The sequence below is a fragment of the Acanthopagrus latus genome, chromosome 9, assembly GCF_904848185.1.
Source record: "Acanthopagrus latus isolate v.2019 chromosome 9, fAcaLat1.1, whole genome shotgun sequence".
Taxonomy (NCBI): domain Eukaryota; kingdom Metazoa; phylum Chordata; class Actinopteri; order Spariformes; family Sparidae; genus Acanthopagrus; species Acanthopagrus latus.
In genome coordinates, this window is record NC_051047.1 from 3,280,679 (window position 1) to 3,305,214 (window position 24,536).

Sequence of the window (24,536 nt, forward strand, 5' to 3'; positions counted from 1 at the left end):
AAACTCCACAGTGTTGAGCAGGGAGCACCAGACACGATCCCACGGACTGCCAGTTAAATCAAGTCCCAGCTCCTCTTTTCAAATGAGTCCATATTTACGCCTCTTTTTGACTTTACACTGACCAGAGCAGAAAAGACATGTGCAGGCGGTGTTGGTCACTGTACCTCGCTCTGCACAGTATGTAAACTGTGCCTGCCTCCATCCTTCCATGTGAGTGCTGTGTGGGCCCTGGCTGGCACCGGACTGTGCCTGTCTGCTCCTCAGTGCAGAGCAGCTGAGGAGGCAGATGGACTGTTGAATTAGAAAATCTATTTCTGTGGTATAAAGGACAAGGCAACAAGTGTAGAGAGGCTAAATGTGAGTGACAGCATGTCAGTTTGTGGTGCCAGCACTGCTGCTGAGACTCCCAGTGTCTCACTTAGTTTACTTTGAGGTGTCTGAGCTTTGACTTCATTCGGGCCCATCGGCTGCATGTCGACCTCTTCACTCCTTCTAGTCCGTCTTTAGAAATGGCAGTAAAGTCTTGTTCCCATACTGCTGTGTCGTGACCTGTTTGCAGGTGGGTATTCATTTCTGATGGCAACAGAAGGGCTTCAGTCTGATCAGTCATTGCTGGTTTTCTACACAGCCTCTAAAGCGTCTGATGTTCTTGCTATGAGCGACATGTTCATGTGCACGTGATGCTACCCTAATGTAACCTGTGTTCCTTCAGGCGGGTGGGTTGTTGTTTGCATCCTCAAAAATTAAAAGTGCCTTGTGGAGTTTCCTTGAAAACAACCACAAGAAAGTCATCAAAACACACTGTGTGTTTCCTTGAGGTCCAGCCATCTTGCTGAAAGCCTTTTTCCTCAGGGAAATACTTGAAAAGCCAATTTTTCTCAGTAATTTAAACATGTATTGTCAGTCCAGTCCCCAGAATGAATGTAGGCAGTGTACATTTCTGAAAACCAGAGCTTTACATTTCTTTGGGTTCAGTTCAGGTTTATGTTGTGACAAAGTCTGGTTAGGTTTAGGCACAAACATCACTTGGTTAGTGGTAGCAAAACACATTTCAGCAGCCTCAGAAGCTGAAATAAGAGAATGTTTAATGTCATATTTAATCAAATCCCTCGTCAAAATAGTTTCCTCGTTAATTCTCTCTCAAATATCTGATTGATAAATCCATCAACTGTTTCAGGCAGCTCATTAATATAATGTTAGCAGAGCATGACAAATGACAGTAAGAGGGGCAGACTGATTTGAAGAGAAACTAATCTGTGATAGTGCTGCTGCTTTTACAACATTTACACAGTGGTCATCGTCTCAGCTCTCATGTCCATGTGAACGTATAAACACTTTGTGCAAAGTCTAAACTACTCAGTATCTGATGTGATCCACTCCTGGTTATTTCGCTCATGATCAGTCTTATCTCAGGAACCCACATACACCTGACACACTGTATATAATGAACTCACTTGTCATCTTCATATTTGAGGAAAAAAAACAATATGGTAAACTTTATTTATGAAAGAGCTCAGTGGCTGGTGTGGAGTCAGTACATGTTTAGGCTCGTGCTCATCTGGAGACCGTTGATAGAGCCTGCACTGACACCTGGTGGCAGTCTTGAACAACAGGACATGAACCAGTCTGTGTGGGTCAGATCACTGTACTGATCTAATATCTCCGAGTCAGTCAGTGCCAACTCACCCACAAAAGACGTTTAGAGGTGTATCTAATTTTAATATGTCCTAGAGTGTGCTGCCTGGACGGCCATGTTTCACTACATGTAATATCCTGCTTTCTGTCATCTGCTCTATAATATATAAGAAATCTCACTCCTGTTCACTGTTACACTGCTTCCTGCCTTTCCTGCATTTGGTAGGAACATACAGCCAGATTTCTGCTCTTGACAAAGGAACTAAGAATAAAAAATTCTGCTCTTAGATATGACACAGAACATGCAGAATACCCTTTCTTCTCTGACGTTCACTCACTCTTGCTGCTACTGCTGCTGTCTTTTTCTCCCATCGATACAATGACTGACCACAGAAGCCCGTTCCATTGATGCAGGCATCTCTATACAGACCGAAGTGGCCTGTGCCCCCATTACAGGTACCAGAGCTGGACAACTAGCCCATGTCATCAGGGTGATGTCATCTTAATGGGACGAGAGTCCTTCTGGCTATAACCTCCTGCTCCCTGTTGGTGTGCTCTTGTTGTGTTGATGTGAGTTCATGGTATTTTGGCTGTGGACAGTGGATGACTTGGTGCTTTGTGAATGGTATCTGTGCAAGGATTCAATGCAGTGTTGTCATGTTTCTGCTTCCTGTCCCTCTATGCACCCTGAGTACTTGGATTGTTGTGAAGTTTTACAGTCTTCATTTGCAATGCTATCCCCTCACCCTCCACCGTTTCTGTAAGTTACGCTCACTTTTTCTCTGTCCAATCTGTTTTTCTGTCTTTGGTGTATGTACCAACAGGGATGAATGGGAAAAGCATCCTGTCTGCAATGGGCCGTCACACACCGGAGCACTCCAGTGTGATGAGCACAGCAGGCTCAGGAGCCACCACCTCGCCTTGTTCATCTCGCTCCTCCTCGCAGCGCTCAGGGACCGGGGCCCATACACCTGGGGGGCCCCACCGATCACCCTGCACCCAGGCCAAAACCTCAGAGGGCAGCAGCAACGCCCTGACGCCCAACGCGGGTCCTGCTAGGTCGCCAGTGTCCCCCAAACTGTCTCCAGGTGAGGTTAGCTACACTGAGACAAGACTGACTGCAGGTGTTTGGTAGGGGTAGTTTTCTTTGACAGAAAGGACAACCATCACACCAGAGTCATAGAGGAAATGACTGATGGTCCTTTATATACATGTATGATCCGCCCAGAATATTTCTTAACAAAGTTGGAATTTAAAAACACGGCCTGACTTAAGAACAAAACACTCTTCTTTCAATTTTGTGTTTTGTTTTTGTCTGCAAATTTCACCATTCTTCATTTTAAAAGTTAGTGTTTGAAAAAGCAGTTTGACATAGTAATCACAATGTCTCCCAACTGTGTATCGTCAATGTTTTCACAACACCTGATGTTCTTATTGTATTTATTTGGAGTATACTTTTGATATATGAATATCAATTGAATATATGAGGTCTTTATTTACTGCTGCATCATTTTTGTCCTCTTGTAAGGAAGAATGATGAAGAGGAATAGATTATTTTGGGCGTCACAACTTCCGCGACATGACTCATGACTCAGATTAAATCATTTTATCGAATTCAATTTAGCTGGCCGCTAAACTGGAAGCTACTCAGAAGCTAAGCTAAGCTCAGAAGCTTTTTTTTTAATCTGCAAAACAAGTGGGGAAAAAAGTCTTCCCAGGGTGAAAAAAATATTTTTGCATAGATATTTTTAAGGTGATTCTTTCTTCTGTGACAGCAAGTTTAAAAAAAAGTTTGGCAGGGTAAGTGTTTTTGTCAGGATCATTTTTCAGCGCTACTCTGTGAAAATGTGAAAAGAGTTTGTTGGTATAGTTTGTTCTTGGACCTTATCTTCCTCTGAGAACAGCTTGTTGAACATGTGGAAAATAAACATCTCTGAGTTTGTATTAGACCTCATTAATATTGCGAATATTAAAATTCTAGAGATTTAATTTATTCTCCAAAACCACGCAGTGCCCCTTTAATTGTGCTGCTCATTTTTTACCTCCATGATGTATATCATCACATTTTGGATTGCAGTTTATTGTTCCTGCCACAGAACATTTCTTGGTAAAATACAGGTAAGGTTAAGATAAAGAAGGTTCCTGGTTTTGATAAAAGTCTGTCGGTGGTCAGATTTCTAAGATGATAGTTGTTGATGTTTTAGTGTCTCTGACTGAATTGCACCTCTGTGCTTTTAAGACTTTAACATGACTCATGCCATCTAGTTGCCGCTAATCCAGTTATGACTTTCCTGATTGGTTACCCTGTCACATGATGTCACATTGTTTTGGTCAGCAGCCTGTGGCATCTCCATCCTCTGTCTGTACTATAAACAGTGTTTTGTCAAACTGTTCTCCATGGCTCTGTTTTGTCTCTACCTGTTGTACTGGGATCGGAGTTCTCTAAAGCTGTCAAACTAATACTTCAATGTGTCATTTAAACTGCTTCTTTTACTTATTCATTCCATTAATTTCACCAGAGGAACTGCAGTGCAGTAGAGAAAGTGATGGGTGCTGTGAGCAGCTTTGAACACTTATGTTGTACATCAACAGAGAGGAGCCGCTCAGAGAAGCACTTGTCACTGCGGAGGAGCCCATCGCCCCAGAAAGGCTCCCCCCTGCCGTCGCCCCAGGTGGTCTTTCTCAAGGACATCGTCTGCTACCTTTCCCTGCTCGAGAGGGGGACACCGGAGGACAAGCTAGAGTGTGAGTGACAGGGACAGGGGATGCAGGCGGTGGGTCAGCTCCTCTCAGGGATGTCAAGTGGGAGCAGCTGTCATCCGCATTGTGTGCTCAGGCCTCTGATACAGCTTGTTGAGTAGAACGTCAGCTCAGGTTGACAGCATGAGTAATAAGGCGTTCCATCCTCCTCTAGCTGCCTCCCCAGGGCCATAGATATGGTGTACACCTCCCACACGGGGCGGGTCAGTGACATGCTTAAGCCCTGCTGTGCCCAATTGACTTCCTTAGTGTCTAATGCTATATTGGCCCACACTGACAAGGCTAATCTCCGCTAACTGTTCCCCATGCCCCAGTACAGAAGTAGCTCGGTCCACCTATTTAACCCCTCAGCCATCTGGAGAGAGTCCAAGAACGAACGTTAATGCTTCAGACAGCTACTGATTATCTGACGGATCTGAGTCATCATGGGATCTCTGTTCTCTCGTTTACCCCTAGTCATGTTTCGACTTTACGACACAGACGGCAACGGGGTTCTGGACAGCTCGGTGAGTAGTCTCTGTCTTCTTACTTTTGTCTCACCCCCTCCCCACCCTCATCTTTCCCTCTTTGCCCTTTGCAGACAGCAGCTCTAAGAATAGACACCTGAACCCTCAGTGACAGCAGTGGTGTTTACATGAGGTCACTGGTAATGACTCTGTTCAGTTTGACATTAGCCATGTGCTGAAGAGACCACATAAACAGCCACTCTCGTCTGTGAATCTGTTATATATGAAGGCATATACATTGTACATACACAGACTTTGTTTCACTGTACATCACCATAAGCACTGACTTGATTGTTGACTAAAAGCACATTATTCACATCACAAGCAGGGGAAGTTTCACATTTGTCATCCATGTTTGAAATGTATGAGGGCAAATGCAAACTAGGGGGTGAAGCTATGATGACTGGTTTGACCTGTGTCCTTCTCTCTGTAGGAGCTGGATCGCATCATCAATCAGATGGTGCATGTGGCAGAGTATCTGGAGTGGGATTCAACAGAACTGCGACCGGTGAGCAAAGAAACATAAACAGGCCCCCCTGTCAAGGTTTTGTCATTATGTATTCACCTTTCATGCCTTCATACACAACAGGGAGTACATTAAAAAAAATCTCTTTTTTCTTTTCTTTTCTTTTCTTTTTTTTTTTTTTACAGTGAAACTAAAGAAACAAATTTGTTGTTTTAAATGTTATACCCATGGTGTCGTTTGTAAAGGAACTGCCATGTTTATTTTCATTGTTTGCACAGAGCCCAAAGGATTCTATCAGATCAAATCAATTTTATTTATGTAGCCCCAAATCAAATCACATTGCCTTAGTGGGCTTTACAGCAGGCTCAGGAGCCTTAGACCCTTAGACCCTCAACCCGAGTGAGGAAAAACTTGCCATATTGAGAAAAAGAAAAACTTTTAACAGGGAAGGGGGGGAGAGAAGGAAGAAATCTCAGGAAGAGCAACAGAGGAGGGATCCCTTTCCCAGGATGGACAAACATGCAATAAACATCAAAGTTCATAAGTTGCATTGAGAGAAAATCTGATACAAATTATAATATATGTAAAGTGTGTGGATCCAGAAGTTGACTGAGCAGGACGAGGCATTGCCAAGTGGTGCCCGAGCCACACGACCTCATGTCCACTGTGGAGACCTGGAACAGTCTGTTCACCCTGCGGCCATCTGACAAATGATAAAGAGTATATCTGCTGCCATACCACCAGACTACAGAGCAGCCTCTTTGCTCAGCCTCCTCAATTCATCATCAGCACTCTGTTTTTTCAAGTTTTCAAGGGACTAAAACGGTGTTAACCCCTTTACTTTGTGCTTGTATTGTGAATATAACTGAGCCCTGAACTGGGTAACCAATTACACGCAGTATGAAAGTGAATCAGAGCCACCTGTCTGTCACCACAGATACTGAAGGAGATGATGGAAGAGATTGACTTCGACAAAGATGGGACTGTCACACTGGAAGAGTGGATCAGAGGAGGCCTCACTACCATCCCTTTACTGGTCCTGCTGGGCATGGACACGGTACAATTAATTACTCTGTCTCTCTCTCTCTCTCTCTCTCTCTCTCTCTCTCTCTCTCTCTCTCTTTGAGTGTGTGTGTGTGTGTAATACTGTGTAGTTTGTCTTCATACAACCGTTTAACGTTTGTTGTTGTTCCTATTTGGCATCTTGAGTTCACAGTTCTCATTAGCAGTCAGCAGCAGTAACAGAAATGTATTTCCTTGTCCGCTATCTCTCATGCTAACTGTTTTCTTATATTTTGTGTATTCTTAAACATGCTACACAGAGTTTTAACTGGTAACGAAACAATCTCAGTCAATTCTTTTTGATGCCTTTATGACCTACATAAGCATACAATGCCATATTGTGATTATAGTTTCATGGTTCCCAAACTTATCTGCAGAGCCCCAATTTAGTACATAGCTATGTTTTTATCTAAAAAAATGAAAATAATATTAAGAATATGTTGCCTCTTCTTCTCACTCACTTTCAAAACAACTCCACACGCTAGCCAGATCAAGCTTGTTACCACAAGGCGGTGGTGCTCATACCACTTTTGTCCACAGGGACCGCCATAATCAACAATACATGAAAGCTGTCCAGAGCAGCTTTAACAAAAATCTAAACATTTTGTTACTGCTGCTGGAAATTTAAAACATTACACTCGAAAACATATTTCCTTATATTTTCCGTTTTTAAAAAAATGTACTAAATACATGCCATGTTTTCATGAACTCCATATGGGATTTTTGAGGATCATTCCCAGTTTTACAGCCAAAAATTTCAATAACTGACTCTCTCTGTTAAGCAAACTACCAGTGTTACTTATTGGAGTTAATTACTTAAGTTGCAAGGCTCTCTTCACATCCCTTCACTTGTATTTTGAGTGCAATATATTTTCACCAAAATAAACAGAAGTGCATGGACAGTAAAAGAAGAATTTGGATGAAAGATATTTATATTATCTATAGACATTGTGATAATATAATTATTGTGAATACTTTAGGCCATAATAATTGTGTTGTGAAAATCTGATGTTGTGATAGCCCTTCTTTCCATCAATGTATGTACAATTTATCGTTCGCTGATAAAATACATGCTGGGTGGGGTTACTGTTAAATTGAGAAATCCTCCAAACAGTTTATACCAACAGCATTCACCAAAATCCTGGAAATATGAGGCTGTGGCGATAGAAAGACATTATCAGTGCTTAACCGATCCTTTTTTTGTAACCTCCTAGAATGTACAGGAAGATGGGCAGCATGTTTGGCGTCTGAAGCACTTCAACAAACCAGCCTACTGTAACTACTGCCAGACCATGCTGCTCGGAGTCCGCAAGCAGGGCCTCTGCTGCTCCAGTGAGTCTGTCTGCGTCTGCCGCCGCGCTTTCCTCTGTCTGCATCTCTTTGTCTCCATTTCTCCTGCTTCTCTGACTTCTTCTCCTCTCCATCTCTGCCATTTACCTCTTTGTCTGTTCCTCCATCTATTATCCGTCTTCCACTTTACTCCCAGCGTCTGACTCAGATTTCAGTTATTTGTTCTGCCTGAGAGCCTCTGAGTCAATGTTGTTTTTTCAATTAAAAGTCCTCACAGTCATCATTAAAAAAACATTAACAATGTTATCATGTGTAATCTACTGTTGATTGAATTCTGCCAGGGAACAGTTCTCCGGGCTGCTGTTATTGTCACTGTTTAATGCGAGTACTCACTTATTGTCTGATATGATGTGTAATGTGATAAAACCTTTGATTAGATTCCCTGCAAACCTTGTTTTAGTAGCTCATATTAAAGGGCCACTTTGTAGTTTTTGAGAGAAAATGTAAACTCTTTTCCATGAGTGAATGAACAAGCTGTACTCTGTTGTTTGACTCTTGAAAGGTGGCAGGGTCCGCCACATATAAACAAAGTAAAACAGTATAAACTGTGTTGACCTTTAAGGTCAGTTTGTTTATTTAGTTTGTTTATACAGAAAAAGACTCATTAACTTAACTCATTAACTTTTCTACCCCCACACTACACAGAGCACCTTTAACATGAGACAGAACCAGGAAGTGAAAATGAGGAATATGTCAACAAACTGTTGCCTCCTGTTGTATTTCCACAGTATGCAAGTACACAGTACATGAACGATGTGTGTCCAAAGACATCGCTGCCTGCATCAGCACCTACGCCAAGTCACGTAGACACACCAATGTAAGTACAAGCAGAGTGCATAAAGACTTCATTCTGTGCATGAAATGCCTTGCTGATAACATGGACTGAGGCTGCAGGGTAATAAGAAAGGAACACTGACCAGTCTGTTCAGCAGCCTCCCGCTGGCTCACAGGTTTGTCTAACAGAGCATGGAGGATCATGGGATGGTCTGTGAGGTCATGCACATCTAGTAAATACCCTCTGTATTTTAGCTTTGACGTGATTAGGCTGTACAGAATGATTTCTCTAGCTCAGGTCACATGCAGAATACCCCTGTGGAGGTTTGTACTTTTTATTCAGGCCTCTCGCAAAAACTCCCACGAGTCCCATCCATTTCCGTTTGTAAAAAGTATTTTTTACGGAGACCCAGACATGATGTGCTAAAAAAAAATAAAAACATTTTAAAATGTGGCCACAATATAGTTTTAATGTGTGCACGAAATACTAATTAGTGGCCACAACATGCTAAATTAGTATTTCATACGAACGTTATAACTATATTGTGGCCACAATTAATTTGTGAGGACTCCGTAATTTTTAAATTGTCTTGTCTATTGTATTTCTTCAGTAATTGATCAGAAATTTAACGGTAAATAATTGTAGTATTCAATTACTCATTTAAATCACACAAAGAAAAAACACCAACCATTTTCATTTCCCAGTTTCTCATAATGTAAGGATTTGCTGCTTTTCTCTTTAAACGTGCACTTATGTTAGAATTTGCCACCTGTTAAATTCATACTCCTAACATAGAGGGTGCAGCATATCACCAGACTAACTGCTAACTACTGCTAACTGAGTTCTGTTTAGACATCCATGACTGTAGCTGTGCTTGTTATCTCACTTAGCTGTGCAGCTAACCAGACTGCCAAGGGAGTGCTGTTGACTCAGCAAGCACAGATGCTTTGGAGGTTTTCAAGCCCATCACTATCTAGTTAGCATGCTAACTTTGGAAGATATCTGCAATACAATACATAGACGTCCCAAATATAATGTCAAAACTGTTATTACTTGATATTCTGTTGACAGCTTTAGTTTATTTTTGAATGTATTAAATTAAGATTATTGAACATTGCTTATTTGAGTCAGTGACCTTCAGCTTTTTGAACAATTCCTAAATATTTTTTGGACCAAACTGCAACCCACAATTCCGTTTTTTTGTGAATGTATATGAACCAAAGCTTCGTGTAAAAGCATAATTACGACGAAAAAGGCACTTTTAAGATTTACAATGTTTTTGTTTTCGGGTCAAGCTCATTTTCTTAGTGCAAGGGGCACTTTTATGCTAGCATCAAAATTGCTTTTTTAAAAACACTAAGAAGGCTCGACACAACATGAAACTTTGCTCGTAGTATCACCAGGGTCTCTACACATGAACACAAGCATTGAGAACATTGTTTGTGCACACAGAGTTTACTAAAAAGAAAGTGTTTGGACAACTGACTGAAAATGTCAGAAGTATGGCAAATTTAAAAGAGCAGTTCTTATAATGAAATCCTGGGCAGGGGCTCATGAAGCGTGTCACGGGGGATGGTTTCTGCTCTGCTCTGTTGTCTTTCAAAACAGCAGAACTCAGTTCATTGGCCGGGCGTAGGTCATTTATGGAGTGGGGGGGCTGCTGGTTTATAGTTTGTCCTTGGCTGAGAACTGCTGTTAGAGTTTCTCAGAGTACTATCGTTTAACTTTTCTCACCCCTGTGCATGATGGTACACAGCAGTCCTGACAGAGGCTGATGACCTGAGATTATTCCCAGTCGGTACAGTCCAAGCATGCCGGGTCCACTTCTTTGATATCCCCTCTTTGGTTGGACATTTAATAAACTGTTTGCATTTGGGAAGTTCGTGGTTGAGGTATCCTTTGTAAAAGTCACTAAAGATAATAACTAAAGAGTGTAGGTACGTCTGGTATCTGGTAGGTGAGGACGCTCTCTGATAGGAAGCAGCACGGGAAGCTATGTCTCTAACTCACGGACCATCAGCACCGGATCCCCCCAAGGCTGTGTTCTTTCCCCTCTGCTCTTCTTCCTGTATTCTATCAGTCTGTCAAGCTCCTGAGGTTCACAGATGACACTGCTGTAATTGGGCTCATCTCAGATGGGGATGAGTCAGCCTACAGGTGGAAGATTGACCATCTGGTGACTAGTTGCAGCGGAAACAACTTGCAGGTTAACGCTCTAAAAACAGTGGAGATGATTGTGGAAAGGGCCAAGCCCCACCCATCCCCATCACCCTTAGTGCCTCCACCAACAACATAGTGGTGTCCTACTGCTTCTTGGGCACCATCATTTCCTAGGATCTGAAGAACATCAGCTTTCTCATCAAAAAGCCCAGCAGAGGATGTACTTCCTGCAGCAGCTGACGAAATTCTGCCTGCCAAAGATGATGATGGTGCACTTCTACACTGCCATCATCAAGTCCATCCCCACTTTCTCCATCACCATCTGGTATGCTGCTGCCATTGCCAGGGACAAGGGCAGACTGCATTGTATCATTTGCTCTACTGAGAAGGTGATCGGCTGCAATCTGCCATCCCGCCAGGACCTGCTCGCCTCAAACACCCTGAGGCGTGCAGGCAAGACTGCTGTGGACCCCGCTCATCCCGGACACAACTTTTTGAGAGCCTCCCCTCTGGCAGGAGGCTGCGGTCCAACTAGCCTCAATAACAAGGCCCATGACCCCATCTGACAGTGATCCCCCTCCCTCCCCCTTCACTTACATCAATGTAAAGTTTCCATCACCAGACACTTTTTTTTTTTTGCACATTGCAAACCAATGTCCATCTCTACTGTGACCTTGCACAATACAGACTTCACAAAAGGAAACTTCTTGTCCAGTAGAGCAAGTGTCTCAGCTGTTGTTTTGGCTCTATTCATGTATTATTTCTTTCATCATATTTGTTTTTGCTGCAGCATTGTTTTATTTTAGATACAACTAATATAGCATCCAAATGGGACAGTTTTTTTTGCATACACTTAACTATACATTTAGCTAAAAAAAACTAAAAATGATGTTTGTTTGACTAAATTACTTATTAACATATTAACATATTAATATTTTTCCCTCTCTCTCCTTCCCTGCAGGCTATGCAGCATGTATGGATAGAGGGTAACTCTCCCACCAAGTGCGACCGCTGTCACAGAAGCATCAAGTGTTACCAGGGCCTGACGGGCTTGCACTGCGTGTGGTGTCAGATCACTGTGAGTTGCTGCCTCATGTAGACACACAGATCGATTATTATTATGAAGTAATACTTTAAGCTGCGCGCACACTCCAGACCGTACTGACTAATAGGGGAGCATTGTAAGTATGCAGCACTATCGATAGATTGTAGTGTATTGTTTTATTATGGTTCACCCTCACCACATGTATTAAAGGGGTTAATGAACAACACAGGGCTGGGTGTTATGACCTTAAAATAAATACTGCAATATTTTTAGGCTCTATAGCAGTATATAGGGCTGGGAGACAAACTGGGAGACAAATCAAATATTACAATATTTTTGACCAAATACCTCAATATCAATACTGTGACAATATTGTAGGGATGACTTTTGAAACTTTAATTAGATGTTTACACAGATCAGTAATCCTAACTAATGTGGATATAATGACTGAGTAGGTAAAGACAAGTATGAGAACAAGTAGAGCAGTCTGGTGAGTTCAGGAAATTACATCACTTTACTGTATAGTGACCTTTAGAACCAGGAAAAAAAACAAAACTTATTTCATATCCCATACAACAATATCCAAAATCCAGGGCTGGGAGGGTTCCTTTAAAAATGTATTTTGATATAGTTAGTAGTAACTAGTAAAAATAGCTCAGTAACCACACATGTGAAAATAAAGACAAGTGGAAATAGATATCAATAACATAACATGTATTTTATCTTGATATCAAGTGTGTCGTCTGTAAGAATACACAAATGTGTATATGGTTTCACTTCAGACCAGAGTGATGTTGTGTGCGACTCATGTGCATGCATGTGCATAGCGACAGTCTAGTATTTCACTCTTGGTTTCAAAATTGTAATGCTGTTAGTGATTCCCTTTTCTACTTAACATGTCTATGATCTAATTACATCTTTTGTTATGTAATTTTACCCTAATACAGTTACCCTGTTTTGTATCCTAATTATGTAAACCCATTAGGTGTGTTCCGTTACTTCCCAAGCCTGCCCAAATCAAAAACCACGCAGTAGTTTAACCACTGGCACAATGGCATGATCATTCTTGGGAAATGTTATTGCTGATGAACATGATAAATTATTTCAACCCAGATGTGGATGTTGTCATGAGGATGGCAGCATTTGTGTGCAGGGCTTATTTCTGTTTGTTACACTTATTAAAATTAGTCATTGAAAGTCACTGAGAGCAGTATACTGAAATTGTAACTGCATACGTTCAAAGCCTGGGGATTGGTGGGAGGCTGGAAGGGTTAATGATTCAAACTGATGCAGATGTATTCATAAGGATGGCAGTCTTTGTGTTTAGTGCTCTCTTATATAAATACAATGCTCTGACGGGAGACAAAGGGTTTTTTTTAAATGTTGCTATGCATGTTTCCTATATTAATGCTATCAGATTACAGCTCCCATGGAGATTTAAATTGTGATGTGGTGTCATCTTTACACTTATTGTTAACCATGAGGCTGATATTGCACACTGTTTAGCTAGAAATTGTAAAATGACACTTATCAAAACGGTTCCCAACCACCGATGTGTAGTCTAATAAAATGATACCAATATAATATCAACATATTGAGAATTAATTATGTCCATTATAAAGTCTGTCTCACTCTTACAGGCACGTATTAGGACACTGCATTGACTTACACCTACTGTAGCTAGAAATTGGGTAAAGTTTCGGTCCTTGCCTAGACGTTGATTACATCTTAATGTAAAATGTGATGTTTTATGAGTTGGAGATCAGAGTTTTGTCCCCACATATGATTCAAATCCCTACAGCGTCCTGTGTAAACACATTCATGTCCTCACAGTGAAGAATTATAGACTCGAACTGACTTGAGTCAGTGTTTTGATGGCTTGTGACTTGACTTGAGACATGATTATCTCTCTGTATTTGGTCGAGGTTTTCAGTGCAGTTTTTTAGTTTGTTAGTATAGTTTTTAGAAACCTCAAGAAGAGCCACAGAGGAGGGATCCCTCTCCCAGGATAGAAAGACATGCATTAGATGTCACATGTACAGAACAGAGCAACAAAATCACAACTCGAAGTTACACTGACAGAATATCTGATGCAAATTATAATATATGTAAAGTGTGTGGATCCAGGAGACGACTGAGCAGGACGAGGCATCGCCAGGTGGTGCCCGAGCCACTCCGAGGTCCACTCCGGTGACCTGGAAGACGGCAAGCCACACATGATAATTAGCAGTAAAAAAGAGGAGATCAGAGTGAAGAGGCATCACATCTTACAGAAAAAACAGATATAAGGAAATGAGCTGTTTGATTACGTTCATTTCACTAAATATCTATAATTATATTAAGAAGTAACTTAAAGTCACATTTTTTGAACAGGTTAGATAAAATAATCAATATTATGATTATTAGACAAGTACTAATAAGAATTCTTACTGCTGGTAAGACTGCAGGATCTTGATGCTGGTGGGAATGGGGAACTTGACTTTGGACATGACTTGCCTTAACTAGAGACTTGATTGACTAATCCCTATAGCAGTGTCTTGGGAGCTGAGACTTAAACCAAATGACTTGAGACATGTTTGCCACAATGTGATTCATACAAACACTTTAACGTCTATCACATAGCATTACCTTTCAAATCCACTAGATGTCACCACTGACTTGGAGTTTCCTCATCACCAACCCGGCTGACAAAAAGCACTGTTACACAGAGCTGTTCTCGCATCAGCATGACAAATAATCCACAGATTAATACAAATGTATAACTTTTGATTGACTTCTGATGGCCTGTCAAACAGTCAGTATATACTGTCAGGATAAACAGCCCGCAACGTGTAGCGTGTCATACTGCTAACATTCGATACACTCAGTCCCACAGATGGAGTCCACCCACAGTTCTTATGTTTCTGCTTCTTCTCTCCTCCGTAGCTCCATAATAAGTGTGCATCTAATGTGAAAGCAGAGTGTGATGGAGGAGCCTTGAGGGACCACACTCTGTTGCCCTCGTACATCTGCCCCGTTGTCTTGGTGAGAATGCTTTTCTCTGCTATCCGTGCACAAGGCTGCACATATGCACAATTGAAACTATGTTCACTCCCACAGATGAAGGAGGAACGGTTTGTTTTCAGTATTATATCATTCACATAGAAAAAAAACAAAAATTCCTCTTCAGACTCACTCTCACAAATGTTACTGCCAGCCCTGAATGTTGTTATGAAGTTAGTTCATAAGGGAACATCAAGTCATACTGACTCCTGATATGAATCCTACTTTCATCAATGTTCTGATCATTTCAGAAATAGCAGTTTTTGGGGTTCTTTTATGTTACATATTATACAGAGAGCTGTTTGTGTTATTTAGCTGACCCTCGATCAAGCTGTTCATCTGTAGCTGAGTAGGAGCCACGCTGACATTTTGTTATGTATGGTCAAGCACTCCTTTTGTGTTGTACTATTCACTCCAGCATGGAGAGAATGAGTCCAAGGACGGCAGATAGAAAAAGCTATTTAACCTTAGACTGAGGATTGTTCAAAATATTTTAATGAACGCAAAGCAACCCATTGGCCTGAATAAATGTGAGGAAAGTAGATTTCTGCGTATATGTTGAAACTTTACTTTTCTTTAGACTCGGTTTTTAATCTATGTTGTGAAAATGCTGTTCTTATGATCTGGTTATACTGAGGTCGGGGTCAGGAAGAGATCACATTCAGATTTAGAATACCTGTTTTGGTCACCACAAACACAGCTGGAGATGGCTCATTAAATGTTTTAGGGCCTGAAACATAGAAAGAGTTGCCTTGACTTCCCATCAGAAATCACTTTTTGTCACCACAAGTGTGGTCTGAAATTGCCCAGTGGTCACCTTAATAAAATCCAGTGATGTTATGCTTTGAAATGTTGAAACACCATGGTCCCTCGTCAAAAGATATCCAATGGTTTCACACTTACACATGGTGATGGATAATGGATATACTGATGACTGAGTGGCTGTATTAGTGACATGCCATTCAACAGATTGCTTCTAACCAGTCATGTCAGACCTGTGTCTGCCAGACACCTGCCTCAATTTCACGCTTAGTGATTCAATTCAACAGTTTGAATCTTTCCTCACAGAAGCCTCATTGACAAGCTGATTTATATGCATATTATCCGTATCCAGATTGTGCTTTTCAAACATTAATACAAGGACCCATGCACCTGCAGCATAATTTGAGCTTATTTTGATTAATAGAAAATAAAAGAACAAGAAATTGCCTGTAAACAGGCAAATAGATATTCATTATATTTTTTCTTGTTCTTGCTTTTGAGGAATCATTGCAGAGAAAATAAAACTCCTGCGTCATCGTTGTTTACCTGTGCGCAACTTCATCAGTCTTCCTCTATCACAGGACCGTCACTCTGTGGTGAAGCGTGGTGAGGGGGAGTCGCCACCCAGCACCAGCCCCGATGACGCCAATCAGACTTTCAAATTCTCCCCTGGAGACGGACAAGCACTGCAGGTACGCAGGTCCAGCATCCAGCAGCTATCTGTCATCCACACAATGCGAGTTAGCAGATGCCTAAGTCTGTTTCTCCTCCCTGCCTCCAGATCAGCCCTCTCCCAGGTACTCACCCGCTCCTGGTCATGGTCAATCCCAAGAGTGGAGGGAGACAGGGAGAGCGGTAAGTTCCCGTCACCCATGGACCAATTCAACTATTGTGCTTTACATTTATTGCAATATCACGTATAGAGACCCAGCAAGAAAGTTAAAATTGAAGACAGCGTGGCTTCCCATAAGCACTTTGAACTGAACTTTGATTATTTTATGGGTAGTAAATTGGTAATTTAGTCTTGTTGTTGTTATATTTGGAGAGAATCATTTAACATTCAAACAGCAATCGATTCATCAAGTACAGTGACAAGCGAAAGAAAACAAGCAGTATATGTGGCTATCACAGGCCTCTAATAAGCCATCCAACAGGCAAGCTTTCTGGCTACCCACGTACCTGTCTGCCTGCACACACTCTGCCTGTACACTCATGACTGGAGCTTTCCACAGAGCTAGGCGGTAGGACTGGGTGGTAATATAGTCATGTTGTATATAAAACTATCATCGCTGTCACTTTAATTAATGTCATGAAGAGATTATGCTATGTATTATATTGTGTGTATGTAGGATACAGCCAATGCCTTAAGAGGGTGTCCAGCACCACCATTGTTTGTGTCTTTAAAGGTCCCAGAAAATTGATGACTGAACTTTTTGTCGAAAATGTAATTTGTCAAATAAAGAACCTGTCAAAAAGTGCTATTTAGAAGCACTTATACCTACACATAACACGACAGCCTCTCCTCAGAAAGGAGAGTTTTCTGGCTGGACCTGCAGCGCACAGCGGCATTGCTAATACTGAGGACTGTGACCTGTAGTTTTCCCTCTAGGAGAAGCCTGGTGGCATATGCTGCCTTGCAAGGAGTCGTTCTTGCTCCATTTGTATGGAGGGACGCTCCTCCCTGCAGACACTCGGCCTGCCCAGTCCGTAAAGCCCAGAGACACATCTGTGAGCTGAAGGGATCGATGTGTTTAATGTGGGAAAGTACAGCTGGCAATCTGCTTAACGCTGGCAGCGACACACACACACACCCAGCACACATGTGTAAATGCTCACTACAGTGTAGGCCACTCGCGCATGTTGAACAAAAGTGAGCTGGTCAGGAATGCAGCTGTTGCAATTTGGGAGCATTTTGGGTTCCAACCACGTGACAAGCGGAACCAACAAATTGCGGCGAGGCTCTGTGCAAGCCAGACATGGTGATGCTTCAAGAAGCTGTGGTTCAAAATACATTATAACAAATTAACTATGTGCAGTGAGTGCTTCAGATAAACTAGACATTAAAGTTAACATAACATAAAAAATGGTAATTGGACATAAGATGGAAAATTACAGTGGAAGTGCACTGCAGCAGTGACAGAAAAGTGTCCCTCAAAGCAACGTGAATTGTAATCACCTGGTGGTGATATGATACAGCCTGGGATAACGGCATCAAAAATGATAGGGATAACCCTACTCATTATAACCCAATGTCATAATGACAAAGGTTTTTTCTTACATGTGAGTGAGACATGAGGTAGGAGGGTATGGTTAGCAAGTACAGTACACAAAGCACTCAGCCCTTAAGTCTCTTGTTCAGTAGATAGCTATCTTAGTAGCAGTAAGCACAGAGCCGGTGAGCCAAAGAACAAGTAAGCACCAGCGACAATAACAGACATTCAGCCGCTAACAGAGGTAGCACAACAAACAGTAGTATCTGTTCGGCTAGGTAGAGTTATTGACAGTAAACTTGTATTTATAATCGTGTCATCTATGTATTTAGTAGACTACAAAGGCTTAGAGTGCTTGAATGTTGCAAACTATTAATTATTAAGTGTTTGATAAAAAATTAAATGAATGAAACTAATTCATCATTCAGAAATGTGAGCAAAAACCACAATTACCTTTGTTTTCATTACCCATGACAATTCAAGCTTTTAAGTTTAGCCAGGAAATACTATGATTAAATGACTAGGTCTAATATCAGTTACATACAATTATTAGAGTCTCTCACTGTGTGAAAATTGCAACACACTTTAGGACTTATTTCTGTCAACCAGAGCTCCATAGCTTCTGCGCCTCCCTGCTGCCCCTCTGAATGCTTTATGTAAAGACTGAGTTAGCTGTACATTATTACTTTGCTCCCCACCTGCCACACAGCAGAGAGCAATCATACTCTGTTGCTCTGCCTCAGCCTGGCACATTACCATAGCAACACACTATTTATTACCATTAGAAAGGCAATTATCCTCTATTAATAGACAATACAAGAACAAAACATCATTCTGAACAGGAAACCAGAGGCTATTGTGTTGCTATTTTTGTCTGTGTGAAACTGAAGCAAGTTTTTCCATTCAGTTGCTGAACGTGTTTGGACCACAGCAACTTATCAGAAGTTGTATGAGCTTCTGTCCCACACACAAATCTAAATACCTTTAAACACATTTTATATTATCTGGCTAAATCTGTGTCATCCACTGGCAAATACACATTTATCAGTCCCTCATACAGCTCTGTGTAGATTTTTTCAAGCCTGGGCCTCGTTTCACTTGTTCATGTAAAAATATTCAAATAGTCTTATAAAATATACCGAGTAGCCTCCTTGGAAATTAGAAGCATATTAGGTGCCAGTAAAATTGGCTGCGTGAGATGTGAATGAAGATTATTGTGCAGGCTTCAATGAGCATTTTATGTAACACTCGCAAGGTTACAGGAATCTACTGCAATGACGTGCAGCTAGCTCATGTACTGACAGTTTTAAAGATCATAGATAGAAGAGTGAAAAGCTTAAAAGGCTCTGCCACTTCCTCACTCCTCTGTTCTTCCTGAAACTCTCAAATGATTGTTTCTGCACATTTCAAAAAGAAACTTTAGAGAAGAATCCACATGAGGACAGATTATTTCAGATGTGTACGGAGGTTGTACGGAAGTCATTTGATAAATCTATCGCGAAGCTATACAATGCATACTCTGAGATAAATATTCAAATAAAACTTGCTACGATTTTCATGGCTGCAGTGTTCCATAAAACGCAATGTTGTCATATTCCTGGCAACTTTGGAATCGCATTTAGAATTTTAGATATACTGTTAAGGAGTTTGCTGGCTCCAAATCATTTTTTTCAAATAAGTTTATGAAGATGGACCTGTCAAGTTTTGTCAGCAGATCCTTGTGGGGTAGCAGGATTAGCAAAATCAACCTTTGCACTTGCCACCGAACCACAGTGGTTCAGATCAATCAGCATCCTTTTTATTTGAAAATGGGGAGATAGACAGAAGGTTCATCCAATCATCTGTACGGTATTCTTTAAAGGGTCTTCCCGTTTCCAAAATGTCTCTAAGAGTGACTTCCCAGATGATTTTCTGTAACAAACCAGCTGGCGCGTCAGGTTATCAATAGCATTCGGTAGAAAACTCTATGAAAAAATACTCAATTGGTGATTCATAGGTCATCTAAAAAGGTTGCATCATGAGAGCAGCAAAGAGGAGAGATGCAAGTTGATGACATGTCTTTTCTTACATTTTTTCAGTTTTTTCTAGCATCATAGCACAGTGAATCACAAGCCTTTTTTGGAACCATTGCACATGGCTCCAAATTTGATATTGCCTGATACAGAATAAAAGCCCATCCAGCATAGAGCGGCATGCAGTGAACCTGCAAGATTACTGTTACTTTCACACCCCCACGTCGGTTATGGCAGTGGCGTTATGTTATCTGTCTGTCTGTCTGTCTGTCCCATTCTTGTGAATGCAATATCTCAAAAATGCCTTGTAGGAACGTCTTCAAATTCAGCACAAATGTCTGCTTGGACTATAAAGGTGCTGTTTATAAGAAAAGTGGATTTTTGAGTCTCATTCCCAACTCGTCAAAAAGTGACACTTGGGATGGCGGCCAACCCGTCCTACAATCCCAGAGCGTCAGTTTTTGATGAATTGGGAATGACTTGCAAAAATTCACTTTTCTTACAAATTGCACCTTTAAGGAGTGACTGATTAGAATTTTGGTGGTAAAAGGTCACTGTGACCGCACAAAACGCCGCATATCTCTGCCAAGGCACGACAGTCCCCACTCATACCAACCTAAATACAGCTGGGTTTTATTCATTAAGATTAATTCATTATTCCCTATGAAATTGAACAAAATGTGGAAAAAATACCACAATGTAAAGAAAGAGAAAAAATCCCCTGCCTCTGCCGATTATCTGGATCCACACCAAAACTTGATGGAGTGTATTCTGGCTGAGACCCATCGTTTTGACCATATTTCAGAGTAGGTCAGATACTGAATTGGTGACACTATTATTTGGTGTCCACCTTGAAACTGTGCTGATTGAAATCTTCTGCACTGCAGGTTCAACATGTGTGTGAAGCATCCACGTTTTAGTATTCATAGCTTCTTCTTTGTGTTCCGGGAGTCCGATTTATTGGCCTAACACACACAAGGGATTTGACTGTATTTTGTTTGTCTCGGTGAACTTGGACATGAACAGACATACAGCAATTGGCCACACGAGCTTATTTGTTTTGCCTCTATTGATCTTTAGGTGACTGTCGTTTCAGCATGTGATGAAGGTTTCTCTCAGTCCTCTGTACTCATCTTTAAAAAATATTCTCCGACAGCATGTTTCTAACTGGAAATCATTCCATGAAATGTCAACATAGTAAGAATTGCAATTGTGTCAAAAATACATTTAATAACCCTTAATAAACTCTCTCAAGGCCTTCATTGTATACAGTATATGTATTAGTCTGACATGTCAGACATGGATGTAGACTGCAGCTTGACTTGTAGGCAGAGGTGTGCATCGCGAGGCAGTTATTTATTATTTTTCAGTCTCCTGACATGAATAATCTACTTTATAACCGGAATATTGTGTATGTACTCAATGTACTGTATAGGTGCAGTCATAACCCTTCTTACGAGATGAGTTATCCTTTCTTTTGTGTTTCTCTCTTCTTCTAGGGTGCTGAGGAAGTTCAGGTACCTCCTTAACCCCAGGCAGGTGTACAGTTTGGAGCAAGGGGGACCAATGGTAGGGTAAGTCTGGTGCATTACTCTCTTTCTTGTCAATTTTTTAAAATATACTCAACCTGTCCAAATGTGTTTATGTTTATGTTAATGACAGTAGCTCACCCTCCAAGCACATAAACTATGGGGTCCCCCAGGGCTCAATTCTTGGGCCACTCTTATCCTATACATCAATGATTTTGTAAATTCCACCAGTATTCTTCACACACAAGTAATTTTTGCTGACGATACAATCTGTTCACCTCACACAGGAACCTACCCACTCTCCAAGATACTGCAAACACAGAGTTAATCAAAGTAGATGCTTGGTTTAAGCATTCACTCAGTGTTAGCAAAACAAATTGTATGTTATTTCGCTCAAACAGAAAGAAAATAAACACTGAACTGTTTCATATCAATATTGACGGTCAGGAGATCATAAGAGTAAATTCACAAAATTGATGAATTTGTCAACTTTGAATACCAGATCGATGATCTGACAAAGAATTTATCAAAATATGTTGGTCAATTTTACAAGCTCAGACATTCTCTTTCATTATCTGCTTTACTTACTATGTACAAAACCCTTTTCGAACCTCATCTGAGCTACTGTAATGTCATATGGTCAAATACCATTCCCAGGTACCTTCTGAGACTTGAGATCCTGCAAAAAAAAGCCATACGTGCTTTGTCTCGGTCTGCTGGAAATGCTCCCACTCGCCCGCTATTCTACCGTTATGGTCTTTTAAAACTGAATTCAATCTCTTCCATAATGCCCGTATAATGTTTGAAGTTGTAAATCTCTAAAGCCCAGACTGAGCGGTCTGCTCCCTATCTGCTGCTCCCAGCAGCAACACCAAACCAGGAACGAACGCCTCATAACACGTAAATAATGATGTTTACATAGTACTGGTATGGGTGTTGTCTGCAGGGGGCCTCAGATCTGGAACAGACTTGATGATGATCTGAAGATGTTGTGCTCTCTCTACGCTTTTAAAAGAGCTCTAAAAGCAAAACTGTTGTCTACCTATTTATAATATACCCTATTTACATGATGGATGTATCGGGATGACTGTATCATTGATTGTATGTATCTGTAAGTTTGCTTGTCCACTTTGTACCACATTGTGCATCGTAGATTTAATTTTTCTTTCATTAACTTTGGGCCCCCCCCAAAAGCTTTCAATAGCTTACTTTGGGGGACCCATTCATACATGCCAAAGGACCATAACATATGTCTAATTGGTCTAAATTGTATATGTTTATCTTCTTGGCTATGTATGAATGAATAAACTGAAACTGAAACCGATGTATCTACGTGTAGAACAGAGCCAGGGGATAGCAGCTAGCAGAACTGGACTCAACGGTGGGCGGCCATCTGCCATCTGATCAGAGATGTATCATGTCCAGCTGGGCCTTTAAAATCTTTCGGTCTTTTGGGTTAAAATACAGCCTGCACATTACAGCATCTCAAAACTATTCAACCTCAGACCTTTCAGTGGTTAAAGTGTCCATGTACAGAGCTAGACACATCATAAAGCTATCATTTAATACTGTGCGTTGCAGATAAAAACTGGAACTATGCACACAATTCTGAAAACTCCAAGCTAATGTATTAAAAACCAAACTCACCAAGTTTAACAAGAAGTACAATTCCACTGTAGTGGTACAAGATGTGTCAAACGTTTAGTTGTGTCAACTGCAATTCACTCACTAAACAGCTGGCAGCCTATACTTTAAAGCAACCCAGTACGCATTTGAACTTAATAAGCAATGTCAATTCTTTCTAGTAGTCTTAGTAGTAGTTTTTTTCAATTAATTTTTATAATGTAAGTGTAACAGTGTAATTATATAAACTCATTGGCCACTCATGATTTTGTTGGGCATGCCAGCTTTAGATTAAATGTCACAGCCACAGCCAGGCACACCTGTGGCTATGTGGCTAGTTTAAACAATAGGTAAAAACTGGAAACATGAATGCACATCTTTACATTTCTTTTTTTACTGATTAAGCTGCATCAGGAAGTTGTATTTCAGAATGAAAAGAACAACATGAATATGAAGTAGAAATACAGTAAGTACAGTCAGGGAGCTGTGCTGTCAGACCATTTCTTGCCTTTATGTCAAACTAACGTGCGAGTGGAGGTCACTGAAGGCGAAAGGGAATGCTGCATTACTGCCGTGCTGTACATTTGACCTCCTGACATGCACTCGCACACACACACACACACACACACACACACACACACACACACACACACACACACACACACTCATGCACCCGTCAGAGCTGAGCACAGCTTGTACTTTGTAATGAATGCTGCTGTGCCTTTCGTCCGCTCACGGAAGAAAATTGTGCTGTACAGCACCGACACTGTAAATGCTTTACCTTGAAGGTGAAGCACTCTCTTCGCCATCCTTTCACCTCCATTCGAATCTCTCTCCTCCCATGTTCGTGCACGTCTCTCTCTCTCTCAGTCACGACTAGCTGCTGCCCTCGAGAATCCATTGTAGGAAAAGCGGCTGAGTGACGCACGCAGGTCTCAGAGGAGAGAGCTGTGGCTGATACACACAGTCAAACACAAAGCCTATGATGTGATGTTTGACACCGGAAAATATATTAACATTACGATCTGAGTCTTTCAGAACTTTTGTTTGTGTTGTTTTGTTAAACTAGAGTTTAACTGCATTAGATTTCACTGATAAAACTTTCTCAATAAACAGAGTTTTTAATTAATTCTTTATTCAATCAATCTGGTTGTTCCAAAGGAATGAAACATGAATTATTGTTATTATTCCAGTCATTATAACATTTTGCTTCCACAGTATCTTCAAACCAGTATCTTCAACATTTTGTTGTGTAACAATTGTGTAATCATTAATAGTGCACATGGTCTATATTACCATTAACACACATGTGAGCGCAGGGGTCCTCTAAATCTCAATGAGGAGATGTAACACTTAGTGCTGAGCAGTGGGACAGTTGTGCTGGGGGCTCCACAGTGAATATAAACACATGCATACAAACAAACTGAATGAAGGTCTGTTGTCACATTGAGGGTTAACTTCCACAACTGTTACCATGGGCTCCCTAGCAACAGGCGCAGCAGGCTTTGAAGTGAGAGCAGCTTACTCTGAGTAATTTGTTTAGGGAATGCAATTCCTTTCTGTACTTTGAGTCATTACATTAATGTAAACCTCCATTTG

At 41.1% G+C, this 24,536-nt stretch overlaps 1 protein-coding gene across 3 annotated transcripts in view; it reads left to right on the forward strand.

Annotated features, from left to right (window-relative positions):
- The window catches only part of LOC119026113 (diacylglycerol kinase beta), a 121,333-nt gene that overhangs the window by 29,149 nt on the left and 67,648 nt on the right, over nt 1-24,536 (forward strand). For 2 of the 3 annotated variants that reach the window (XM_037110228.1, XM_037110229.1), the window contains 13 exons: nt 2,029-2,091; nt 2,460-2,723; nt 4,228-4,380; nt 4,852-4,901; nt 5,335-5,409; nt 6,305-6,424; nt 7,644-7,761; nt 8,508-8,596; nt 11,676-11,792; nt 14,685-14,783; nt 16,145-16,255; nt 16,345-16,418; nt 21,285-21,359. In XM_037110228.1, the coding sequence (XP_036966123.1) occupies nt 2,029-2,091; nt 2,460-2,723; nt 4,228-4,380; nt 4,852-4,901; nt 5,335-5,409; nt 6,305-6,424; nt 7,644-7,761; nt 8,508-8,596; nt 11,676-11,792; nt 14,685-14,783; nt 16,145-16,255; nt 16,345-16,418; nt 21,285-21,359 (1,408 nt within the window). The remainder of the gene's footprint in view (nt 1-2,028; nt 2,092-2,459; nt 2,724-4,227; nt 4,381-4,851; nt 4,902-5,334; nt 5,410-6,304; nt 6,425-7,643; nt 7,762-8,507; nt 8,597-11,675; nt 11,793-14,684; nt 14,784-16,144; nt 16,256-16,344; nt 16,419-21,284; nt 21,360-24,536) is intronic. The other variant, XM_037110230.1, reaches the window with a different exon arrangement.